Raw genomic sequence first — 13,173 nt, forward strand, 5'->3', positions numbered from 1 at the left:
TTGAAGATCCACGTAGGGCTAGTCGGCGACACTATGGAACTGTCGCAATGGCGGGCCAGGAGAAACGACACTGCCGACGGAGGCAGACGGAGTCACCACAGGTGGCGGAGCGAGTATGGCCGGCAAGGACCAGCAGGCGGTGAATGCAACGCCGCTGGACGGAGGATGGAAGCAGCGGGTCGACGGGTGTTATAGGAGCGCCCATTGGAAATGCAGAGGCGAGGCAGCAGGGCCGAAACAGCCAGTGGTGCTGACAAGTACAAAGTATTAATCTTACTTCATGTCCCACAAAGCGCAAAAGCGAAGGATACAAAAAATAAAACTTTGTTCTTAATCTTTGTCAACCAGATCACTTTGTTAGAAGTCCCTTTCAACAAACTTCTTTGGAGCTCAAGCCCTCTGCAATTACAAAACCCTCTTCTACAACAAACTCTTTAGGATTTTCTTGAGAAACCTTCTAACCCCTCAAGCTATACCTTCAACTATCCAACAATCTCTTCAACTTCATCTTTGATTCATTCAAAACTCCCTTCTTTTCTAGCAAGCTTCTTCTTTTTCTTGCTTCTCTCTTCTTTTTGTATCTTCTTTCAACAATGAGCCTATTCTTTGTCATGACCTGTGGGCATCCATCCACTCCAGAGTCATAGAGCATGGTCGTCCTTTCCTTTGTCTTGTACAACATGGATTGACATGTGGGGATTCCAAAGGCCCCAGCAATTGCCTGAGCTATGAGGTTTGCCAAGACTCTGCCATCGGGAGTCACAATTGCTCTTCTCTGAGAGTTGTAGTGTTTTTCACATTCGATGATCAGCCTCTGGGCACTGTATGGTAGGAGGGAAACCAACTACCACCACAATTCCACTTCTAGCTATCTTCTTGGCTATAGCTGACGGGGGATGTCCATCGTGACCAAATATTATTTTCCTGAATTATTCCAACTTGAACATTCCTAAGTTGGTGTCACTGACTTCCCTTCATTTTGAAATGATCTTTGACTTGAGGAACCCTTTTTGCTCATTTTTTATTTGCGTCTGCCTAGAAGTGCTCGCCACCTTGCTTGATTATGCCATTTGATTTCCTACAAAATAAAATAACTAAAATTAAATTCATGCTAAGGAAATCCTAAAATCCACCAAGGGAAGAATTTCATGCTACATGTTCCAAATGGAGAATAAATAAAACCTCCAAAGATTAGAATTCTTGAATGAAGAAAAACCACGTCTTAGTCACTTTTTATGCCTTGCTTCTAACTTAGATTCTCCAAAGTGTGTTGTGAAGAATGAAATCTCATGTCTTGTTTAAATAGGAAATTCGCCCATCAAGTTGCCAAGTTAGCACTAGGCTAAATTTAGCAACTACATCAATTCTTTCCCAAACACATTTCGTGTTTCCATTGTGAGAGGGAGATGATTTGTCATTCCGGTGGACCCCACTCGTCATACTTGGCTTCAAAAATAGAAATTTCCATTATGTCTTGAGTTACGCCTTATTAATGAAGAATATTCCATTTCAAACTTGCTCTTCATGCTTCTCTATCCTGGGTGAATACTAGATAGGAAAGAGGATTTTTTGAGGTTTTGGCGCCAATTCCATTTTGACAAAAGACTCTCCTAGCTTGGGTACATTTGGAATGGCAAGGAGAAATTCTATCAACACTTAACCAAATTTTGTCATTTCTTCCCTTCCTGGAGCTAGTCGTATTTGGAGCGTGGAGAAGGAATTTTCCCATAGTGAAATTTCATCCTTTCTTGCCATTATGAAATTGGGCACGTATTGGAGATGGAGGAATTTCTAAACACATAACCACTCTTAATGCCCCTCTGAAACTTGGACGCATTTTGGATAGGAAGGAGGATTTTTTAATACTTAACCATTTTTCATCATCTCCAAGACTTCCTTCAAACCTAGGCACATTCTAGAGGGATAGGAAGAATTTCCCAATACTTAGCCATTTTCACACTTTCCAAGACTCCTGGCATGCTTGGGCACATCTTGGACCCAGAGGAGGAATTCTACACGCAAGGATTATCCTCCCTGCCTTGGGATTTGTGCCCAAGGAGGTATCCTTGGCGTGTTTGAGGTGGGAAGGAGTTTTGGATAGAAGGAACATTCCTCCTCTCCTTGGAATTTGCACCCATGCAGAGGCTCCTAGCGCACCAGAATTCTTTAATGCCTTAGTCAAATTCAGAATTTCCATGACCTGTGCACATGTGAGAGCGAGAGGAGGATTTTTGGACTCAAGGACAATTCCTCCCTTCCTCGGGATTTGCACCCAAGGAGGCATCTCGAGCACATTTGAGGAGCAAAGAAGGATTTTTGAACAAGAGGAAAATTCCTCCTCTCCTTGGGATTTGCACCCAAGGAGTCAATCTAGGCACACTTGGAGCATGGAGAAAGATTCTTGCACAAAAGGATAATTCCTCCTTGTCTTGGGATTTGTGCCCAAGAATAGATTTTGTTGGGCCCAGTGCTTCCAAGGAGGATTTCTAGACTTAGCTAAAATTTCATCACCTGATTGCTCATTTGCTTTTCCAAATTTAGAACTGGATGTTGAGGACCATTCTGCAATCAATGCTTCACCTGTTGCCAAGGATAGACCTTCTAAAAATAGTTCTTCCAAACACAAAATTAGGGCAAATGAGGACACAGTGTAACTATCTAAAAATAGATACTGCTAAAAATAGTAAGTTTGTCCAAACTCAAAATTAGGCCAATCGGGGCCTCAGTGAAAACTAAAAATAGTAAGTTATTGAAAAACGCTCAAATTTCACTGGTAGGCCCTTTGAAGGATTCTCTTTTCTACACAGTCAAAATTTCACTTTGCCCAAGGTTACTGACTTCTTTTCTAAGTTTGTAGAATAGAAACCCTAAAATAGACAATGATTGCTTCAAGACTTGGCCAAAATTTACCAAAACGCTTGGGGACTTAAGGAAAATGGAAAAATTGCTGCCAGTCTACCCAAAAACTCACAACCAAAAGACCACGTGGATAAAAAATGTAGGGGGTCCCCATTTGGAATGGGGTGATGTGTGAATAGGTAACAACAAGGACCTCCAAAGGTAATCCAAGGGAGTGTGGCACTGATTGTGTATTGAGGGATCATCAAGGCAGAATTTTAGCTACAAAATCTAAATACGGCAAAGGGACGAACAATGAAGTCGAATTCCAAGCAGCTTTACTAGGTCTACAATGTGCTCGAGAGGAGAAAGTGAGGAGTATACACCTTGAGGTGGATTCCCTCCTCTCCATCAATGCGAGCAAACAAGGGTGAACCCAAATTGGAGATTGGAAAAGTGACTCCCGCCCACCATGAAATTACTGAATGAGTTTAGGGAGTTTAGAATAAGCCACGTGTACAAGGAGGAGGTAAATGGGCTGGCAAATGAGTTGGCAAAGAAAGCCTCAAAGGTAAGTGATGTGCAGGGGCAACTAGTTTAATGATTGAAATCATTGGGATGGAGATAGATTCGTATCGCATGGCAGATGTAGGATGGAAAGTACATTGTGGGAAACAGTGCTTTGCCTTCAACATGACAAAAGCCTTTATGAAGTTGCATTGGAGGCATCGTGTGATTCGAGATGGAAGCATGTGGAGTTATTATCAGCTGCTATTTGAAGGGTCCCAACATTTGCCACATTTCACAAAGCCATCTGGCGAATTGGGCACAATGGATACACCAGTAAGAATTGTTAGCGGCAAGAGGCAGATGGCGTTCCTTGGCATGCTATTAGAGAAGAGGATGCATAGTGCGTTTAAAATGAGCCATGGGCTGGTAATCCATGCTGTTAAGATGATTTTGGGGGAGGAGTTTCTTAAGACAACCCATAGATACAAAGTAAATTATTATATATCGGCCATGTTCTTGGCCTTTGTGCTCAATGCAAATGAGTCTATGGAGACGACTATGGCCCTATGTTAAAAACAGATATGGAAGAAATTCTTAGGGGAGATGGAGGATGTTTTGAATAATGTAGAGGTCAAGATTGGAATTCCTCTACCGAGGTTATGTCATACGAAGACATGGCCATGAGGTGGACAAATTCCCACTCATCTTCCTGAAGGATCCATCAAAGCTACCAAAATTTAGAACAACAGCAGCAAAAGGTGTCTTATTTCTAAAGAGAATTATGGGTTTAGCTCCGGAGTAGGGGTTGGGATGGCTCTAGGCATTCATCAAAGAGAAGAACCTGGAGGGCACGAACAAGAGTGAGTTGAAAATGGCAACAAAAAGTTGAAGGCCGACAAGAGCATTGAACAATTGTTAGTTGCCACAAACCATAGCGAATGTGGACCAAATTGCCCATGGAAGACCGGTAAGAAGCACCAACTAGAGAATGTGCAGCCTTCTGGTAGGGTGGTTATGAGGGATGGTAATTTGTAAGCTGCTTCTGTTTGAAGAACAAAAATTTGTCTTTCTTGGGTTTTCTATAGGTCAGTTAGTTAGGCTGTAACAGCCAAAGTTCCATTTTGGATGTAGGGACAAGAATTGTTAATAGTTTATAGTAGAGCTTGTTAATAGCATGTACTGTTGACTGGATACAGGTTGGTAGGGATCGTAGCATATCCAATATGTAAATCGGTGTAAAATATGAAGTCTAGCCTCTTTTTAGGTCTATGCTGGCATTTCCAGGTGTAACTGATGTAGCTTTTTTTAATATCAATATACAAGTCCAGCCCCCTTAGATTGAGTTTTCTCAATCAAAAAAAAAATTGAATCCTTGATAAATTTTGCATTTTCAAAAAAACACCACCCAAAAAGTCCCAAGATGGAAGCACCATGTGATGTTTATAGTCGCAAAAATCAACTACAAAAAAATTCACACAAAAAGTCATCTGTGGGGGGTATGAACTTCTATCACACCAGACCTACCCTACAATCTTTAAGAGCAGGCCCGATTATATCCCCCTAGGTTGAAAGGATAAAAAACATCTTAACTATTACAATGAGAAAAGCAATGAAAAAAACTCATAGTCATAACCTTTTGAAAACAACCAAAATCATATCTTATTGGAGAAATCATCGTAAATACGAACCGAGTACTATAATTCAAAAACTTCAAATAAATATGAAAAGAATGCTAGACTATATTTTGACAAGAATAACACTACCTCACTCATTTCTAAAATGATCCTATTGCCCATATCACATCAATTTCCATGAGCTAGATTACAAGGTTAAATCCCATTGCTCAGTTGCTTCTTTTTCAAATTTCCTAATTAAAGTAGGGAGACAAATATATTTCAATTGTTAGGATAAACAAAATCCCTCTATAAACAATCAAGAAAAGCACATTAAAATAAACTAACTACATAAGTAAACTTAAGAAATCTAGTATGTTCCTGACAACATCAACACCAAAGCCAAGTATTTTGATGGAATTACTTAATACAATCTGAATGATTGCATCATCACCACAAAAGCTACACTAAGAGAATTTGATCCTAAAGATGAAGCAAAATGCCTACTTCATTGGTAAATATGGGTGCAAGGCAAGGGTTAGGATGTTTTGATTAACCAAGGTTGCCTAAAGAACCTCATCTCTAACAACCATTGAGCTATTGAATTTACCAGTCATGCCTCATCCTTAGTCTTAAGGAGATGGGATAGTTCTTGGCACCTAAGTCACAAGGTTCGAATTCAAATTCGAATTTGACAGCCATGAAATTCGGATGAAATTCGACAAGGGAAAAATTCGAAAAAAAATTCAGATAAAATTCGCCTTCTATAATTTTGTTTATTTTTAAATATATGTATACTTCTAATAAATTATCAGAATAGCGACCCTTGTTGGAGAAAATCCGAGGGCAACCCAGCAGTTGCAGACACCCATGACCGAATAGATACAAAGTATATACAAAGAATACCCACGACCAGTTGAGTTGTGTTTAGAGGCAGATAGCAGTGCTTTATAGAGGAAATTCAATTAAATTCGATTTTTCTTTAGAAGTTTGAAATTCGATTAAATTCGAACCTCATCCATGAAAATCGCTGTATCCTGTGACTTAGGTTCTTGCAACACCAAAGCTATACCCATCACCCACCAATTTCAATTATCGTATGCTACACATCCTTTCAAAGATAAAAAGTCTTCAATGCAATACCAATTGATTTTTGTCATGTAACACTAATTCTTGAGAATTTATGCCTCAATAGTCTCCAATGTGTATATATAACCTAACCTCAAAGTATCATCATATCGACAAGCAGTAAGAGATACTGGATTCTTGGAATGATTCCTTCTTTTAATCATGTCACACCAACTCCTAAGAGGATTGTGCCATTTAGCTATTGCATATTAGGCATTCAAGAATCAAAACCCTACCCTCAATAATGAGAGGTTACCTCTCAAGTATTAAAATATCAGATTTTGGGAACCAAGTGCACATAACAGTTCTTTGCTGATATACAATATTATCAAAACGAGTTAACTTACTCAACAAGGAAATGTTTAGGAAAGGCCAGCTTTAAAAAGCTCCTTTGTCAAAAAAGCCTATGCCTTGATTTTTATTTTTTTGTCGTGATTTGTGAAATATATCAATCACCTCTCAAATTTTTGCAAAGTAAAAGAGATCAGCTAGAAAAATCTCCTTTATCAAAAGAGCTTAAACCTCGATTAGTTGGTCATAATTCACAAAAAAGTATTGACCACTACCTCAATTTTAAGTAAAGAAAAAAAAGAACTTTATGTGTCTCCCTCAATCTTTTTTGGGCAAAAAAACTCAAGTGGTTTTTGCAAAATATATCACTCACCACTCAATTTATGTGAAGAAAAAAGATTACCTTATGTCTCTCCCTCCTCTCGTGCCTTGAATTCTTGGGGAAAAAAACTAAGTGGTTCAAGAGATATTACAAACACATATTGATTTTTGCATAACACATTTTCACATCAGTTCCTAGGCTTAATGCAATTGGAACAATTGCTTCTCAAGGTGCAACTAATCCACATGATATTTTAAGGTTATTTAAGTGATATTTTTCAACCAAATTTTGAGAATTACAAAAAACCAGCATTTTTTATATTTTATACACATTCTAATTTTGCATTTTTAAGGCTATTTAAACAGAAAAAATTTACCTCAAATCTTAACATCCTCTAGCTTGTTCATTGCCCCATCTTTTCAAAGCAATAGTCCATTTTATCTTTTTTTGCCCACACTAATTGTCTTTACCAACAATTCATTTCCACTTCTAAGAGAAACACACCACCCCCATGGGTGAGAGTCTTCGAATCTCAAAGCCCTCCCTCCATTTACTTATTTTGCAATTTTTAAGTTTCTACATTGTATAGATATAAAATAGGAAGACTCAAATGAAGAACTTGAGTTCAAGACATTCATCTTGCCCTCAAAGATCACCCTCTTAGCATACTACACATTTGCAATAAATTTCTATTGTTTAGTAATTTCAATTACAAGCAAATTTTGTTTAAAATATTGCTTCCTAGAATACTTCCAATTGCTACCCAATTTCCTAACCTTATTTAACCTTCCAATATAATGAAAGACACTCATACAATCTTGGGAAAGAAAAGCGAAAAAAGACTACAAGGCTACTACTTACAAGTTATGGTGCTAATTTCCTTATTATAAAAGATCCCCACATTGTATCTTGATTTGGCAATAGTATGCAAAATGAGTCACTAGAAAACAAGATTACTAAGTTGCTTTTAAATAATCATCCATGGAACCCAACATGACACGTCTATTTACAAAATTAGTAAGAAGAAACTATTTCACCCATCTCTACAAAAATATATATTTTTTATAATAGTTTATTGATCAGCTTCAGAGATAGTTAATGGTAAAATAATTGGGAAGCGGAAACTACCTTTAGAGCTTGAAGAGCTGCAAAAGCTTGTCCTTGTAAATGGTCAACAACTGGAGGAACCACCACTTTACCAGGAGCAACATGTAGGGCTGGACGAGATGGAGCAGGTATGCCCGGAGATGGAAAGGAACATTCAGATTCTGAAGATAGAGGTTGAAATGTAGAGGTTCTTGTTGCATTGAAATCAATATTTTCTATGTCAGCCAAACCAACAGCTTCATCTTTTTCATTACGCCCACTTGCACTAGTTTCTTGAACTAAAAAAGATCCACTAAAGTCTGTAACCACAATAACTGGTACTGTTTCAGATGCTAAGGGAGTTTCATTATTATTAATAAATTGTTTTATCTCCACTGTTTCTGGAACATGAGACGGAGTAGCTGAAGTGTTTTGATAAATACCAAGTTCTGTAGAAGTTGTGGGTTCTGGTATTGCACTATCACTAGGAAAAGTGTAATCAAAATCACTTGAAACATCTAGATTTCTTTCCATAGAACCATCTCTCTCTTCTGAATTTGGTTCCTCGCCCTGGGAATCAGTATACAAGTACATTAAGTTTGGTCCAGTAACAGGTGAAACAACAGAGGTGTCCATATCCTCAATTTGAATTGTGGCACCAGTTTCTGAATATAGCAAACTAGTAACTGCATCACTATCAGATGTTTTGTACACAGATTTGATTTCAGAATAAGATTCAACAAGAGAAGGTGCATTGTTTGTGGACTCGGATGTAACTACTAAATTTGGTTCAGACTGGGGCACAGCTGCAAAGTTATCTATACAGTCACATTTGGCAACTACTGGGGAATCAGACAGTAGACAAGATGAAACATCTTTGCTATTGGTAATAGGTACCAAATCCACTGGCTCAAATTCAGGTTCCTTTGGCTCAACGTTTATTGTTGAACTAGTCACAGGAGCAAGACTTATATCAGTTCCAACTTCAGTTCTCAAACCATTTATTTCCTCAAGCGAGAGGCAAGACTGGTCTGTACCTGCAGTTTCCTGCACATTGTTGGAATCTCCTGTGCGCCCATCTGTTTCCTCATTTTGCTTTTGTTGCTGGGCATCAGCTGCTATCAAGTTACCTGCAGTTTCCTCATTTTGCTTTTGTTGCCAGGCATCAGCTGATAACAGGTTACCCTGTTCCCGGTCATGATCAGCAACTGCTGAGTGTAAATCATCAGAAGATAATATTGTTTCTTGCGTAACAGTAAGAGGCACCATCATTTGGTTCTTGTGAGCTGTATAAATTCACAATTCCATCATTAAGCTGTGAAAAATGTTTGGCAACACACCAATTTCTTACCAACAAATCATAAACTAAAATGTATGAATCAAAAGTTGCTGTCCCATCTAAGCAAATTGCATGGTGTTCAGAAAGATTATAATATGCCTAGATGGACATTCAATAGCAGGCAAACATATCCAATTTGCTAGAGAAAGCACAACAAATAGATATACATCCAGTGCAGGTATTGTAATCTCTTACAAAGATTTGTGCATAAACCAAAAGAAAAGAAATCAATTCTAATTTAGAATGAAGGATCACAATGAAAAATTATTTCACTAGCTTGACCATTTAAACTCTGAAGTGAGATAACATGCTTCTGAGTCTTAATAAACTTATTACCACATTAAATCAAAGGTTAAGAATTATAAATTACCTCTTCTTGAGAAGAAAGAATGTGAAGCAAAAGCAAAACCAATTGTAAGAACAAGTCCTGCGGCGCCTGCAGCCAAGTAACCTGCAACTCCACAAAAGAGACAACAAATCAACCTCACCTTTGTGCACACTGCCCATCATAGAGCATTACACTTCTTTAAAACTCATTAATAGAAGGCAAGGTGGAGACCAATCGCACATAAAACATGGTGTACTCTGTCAAAACTAAGATCGCAATCATTGTTTCAGTTCATTGTTCTCATGATCTTCTCTGTAATGTACTCTAAATGGTTAAATGTACTCTTACAAAAATATGAGGATGTCAAAACCATTAAAAAAAAATTCAAAACTATAGTGCCAAAATTGTTATAGGGTTATAGCCATGGAGACTGTCAAGCAACACACATGCACCCTTCACACCAGCTTCATTACCTCTGCTATTACTTAAACTGAACTCCACTTACAAGACATGTCTGTAGCCTATTGATTTGATTTAAGTAACAGATTACAAATAAAGTTACAGAAGGGCTTTAGGCATTTTTCTCTTCAGGTGAAAACCGACACCAAAATACTAATTTGAAAAACATAATGCCACGCATTAAAACTTTCATATGTGTGACTTGCTCTTGCTGGTTGCAAAAAAATTCCTAGGGCAAAGAAACACCAACCAAAGAGACCACAAGCATTAAATCTGCCATGTCATTCTTATGAAGCAAAAGAACCAAATAAGGCAATGAGATATAAATAAGCAGGTTCAAGTGAAGAAAGCGAAAATTAAAAAAAAAGTGACTTAGTAAGCTCCCAACATTGATACAATCACGATAAGAAGAACCAAATAGGCAGTTGGTTGCAAGCCCCATGCAAATTAGTATGTTCACCAAGTTTAGGTGGATGTGACAAGGCAAACCAAATGGATAAGGTTGGGTGTAAAGCCCAGATGAATTGCTGCCCTATTAAAGCAGCCATACTGATGAGTGTGGGAGCAAGCCCAGGTGACTTCAGCACTAGCATTGTCCCCATTACAATATGTCTATGATAAAGTGAGCATTACGGAGGCAGCCCAGGTGATTTACCATGGCTGCCCACTTCATATGGATGTGACAGGGAGGGCCATATAGATAAGTCTGTGTACAAGCAAAGGTGAAACAGCACTAGCATTGCTCCGAATCACAAAGCATCCATGATAAAGCGATTCATACAGAGGCAACCCATGTGATTTACCATTGCTAACCCCTTAATGGGGCTGTCATAAGGAGGATGTTAAAACAAGTCTAGCTGTAAGCGTGGGTGAATTAGCACTAGCATTGCTCCCCATCACAATGTGTCCCTGAGAAAGTGAGCCCAACAAAGGTAGCCCAGGCAATTTACCACTGCTGCACCCTTAATGTGGCTGTGATTAGGAAAGCTATATAGATGAGTCTGGGTGCAAATTAGCACTAGCATTGTTCCCGCTCACAATGAGTAAGTGATAAATTGAATCATACAGAGGCAACCCACGTGCTATACCATTGCTGCCCCTAATGTGAGGGTTATAAGAAGAGCTACACAGACAAGTCTGGGTACAAGCCCACGCAAATTAGCAGCACTCCTGTGATAAGGCATCAGGTCATACAGAGAAAACTAGGCATAAGTCCCAAGCGAATTAGCATTGCTCCCCGTGTTATTAATTTGGCTATGAAAAGCAAACACATGAACAAGGTTGAGAAAGCCGGGCACATGTCTCAGGCGAATTAACATTGCTCCCTGTTAATGCGGCCAGGATGAAAAGCCAGCATATGAACAGGCAGTGCCAAACGATTCACAGAGAGAAATCCCTTGCCCATGGCATCTAAACCAAAAAAAAGCCGTAATCTCAGACTTACGGGATGGCAAAAATGAGAGCCAAATTTAATCCATAAAAAATTTGACAGAAAAGCAACCCCTCAGAAGGGACATCTAAAGCCAAAAAGTGTTCTAACCTCGTCATCTATCTCATATCCAAACAAAAAAACACAAAGAATAGCTAATCGCATTACTTGTAATAGACATTATATTTCCACGGTCCATGAAATTATTTAGGAATGCTTCTAGTAATATCTGTATAGAATTTTTTCACATCAACGTTTCAGATCAGGATGAGGGAAAGAATTATGAAATAACTCATTATTTATGTTACATCTAGACCAAAATAGACAAAAACAAGGGCTAACCTGTAAATTTTTTGCCCGGCGGTTTTTGATCTGAAGTGCCCCAGCCAGCAAACGAATTGGAGGATGCTGAATCCTTCTCCAGCCATGACAAGTTAGGCGGTTTCTTCTTTCGTTCTCCTCCTTCTCCTTCTTCTTCACTGTTGCCAGAAATCGCGCACGGTCGTATGGGGCGCCCCACCCGCTTAATTCCACTGTACAGAAATCCAGGGCTTCTATGCGGCAAAGTAGCGAAAGGAGCCAATCCCGATTTCCGCTGCAACTGCCACGAATTAGGGGAAACCGTGGCCAGAGAATACGCCATATTTGATGCGACTTCTTTATTTTTCGCTTTCCACAAGTGCCGAGCAGAATTTTTCAGTACATTTGACGGCTGGATAAGCGAACTTCGATGCGTTAAGCGGCCATTAAAAGCTTCGGGTTTTTATCGCTCTTCAGGGTTTTAGCGGCCACCACTGTTTTACTCCGTGTGCATAGAATTCTTCTCAGACAACGTTAACTGGCTTGCATCTGTGAGGCACCTAACTATGAATCGACGGACGTGGTGCTCGCGTTTGCATATACTTGCGTGCTGTTTAGCGCGTTTAACAGGCTGACGTAAGCGAACTGTAGAGACGGCTGGGATGATTTGTGGTGGGGCCGCCATTGAATGCTTGCCGTCGATGATTGGCCACTTTAAAAAAGAAACTTTGGGGTGTCGCTAGACACGTTGGGGTGTCGCTAGACACGTTGGGGTGTCCCACGTGGTTGATTTAATTTTTTTTATAATGGGTGGAGAGCATCTAATGATACCAAAGTAGTTGAGGCGCAAGCACAATAGGGGAGATTGTAGTCATATGATTTTCACAATTCATGATTTTAAATGTGCATAGTTTTTGAAATCAATTTTACCAACTCTTTATCTAGAAGTTTCGGATCAAATATTATGATTCATTATGAGGAGAAAGAGAGTAACGATTTTTATTTTTCATTTATTTTCACTTTTTTTTTCACTTGAAAATACATTGTCTTTAATTAGCCAATAAGTTTCTTAAGTGGACTTGCAAGTCTACAATTACTTAGAAAACTTATATCACGTTGTCTTTTTGTTTGTGAATGTTGGACAGGAGTAGCTATTAAAGAATATTTGGATTGTTGGTAAGCGACTTTTGATGATAATACAATTGTCCTTTCAAATACATTCATATAAGATATGTCAATGGGCAAATTGCATACATCCCGAGTGCGAAATGTATTTTGAAAATTTGCAATACAACCAACTCACAAGCCTCTCACTTCTCGCATCTAATCTCTTAATGAGAGAATTATTGCTCCCCATTTAATCTGCATCGAGAGAAAATATCTTGATTATCCTTTAAGTGTTGTGCATTTATGTTCTCAGCTCCATTATGCCTTTTGAGGAGATGTTTGCATTAATGCATGGTTGTTGTTAACAATTATACATTCCATGTTGTCGTCGCCCTCTATCACTTCTTAAAATGCATATAAATA

The 13,173-nt window shown here is 38.8% G+C and overlaps 1 protein-coding gene across 1 annotated transcript in view; it reads right to left on the reverse strand.

The window, feature by feature from the left end:
• The window catches only part of LOC131041913 (uncharacterized), a 58,296-nt gene extending 46,064 nt beyond the window's left edge, over positions 1-12,232 (reverse strand). The window contains exons 1-3 of the mRNA XM_057975163.2: positions 11,686-12,232; positions 9,498-9,578; positions 7,831-9,074 (exon numbers count right to left, since the gene is read on the reverse strand). Of these exons, the coding sequence (XP_057831146.1) occupies positions 7,831-9,074; positions 9,498-9,578; positions 11,686-11,986 (1,626 nt within the window). The 5' untranslated portion in view covers positions 11,987-12,232. The remainder of the gene's footprint in view (positions 1-7,830; positions 9,075-9,497; positions 9,579-11,685) is intronic.
• Positions 12,233-13,173: the final 941 nt, after the last annotated feature.

The sequence above is a fragment of the Cryptomeria japonica genome, chromosome 1 (assembly GCF_030272615.1).
Source record: "Cryptomeria japonica chromosome 1, Sugi_1.0, whole genome shotgun sequence".
NCBI lineage: Eukaryota > Viridiplantae > Streptophyta > Pinopsida > Cupressales > Cupressaceae > Cryptomeria > Cryptomeria japonica.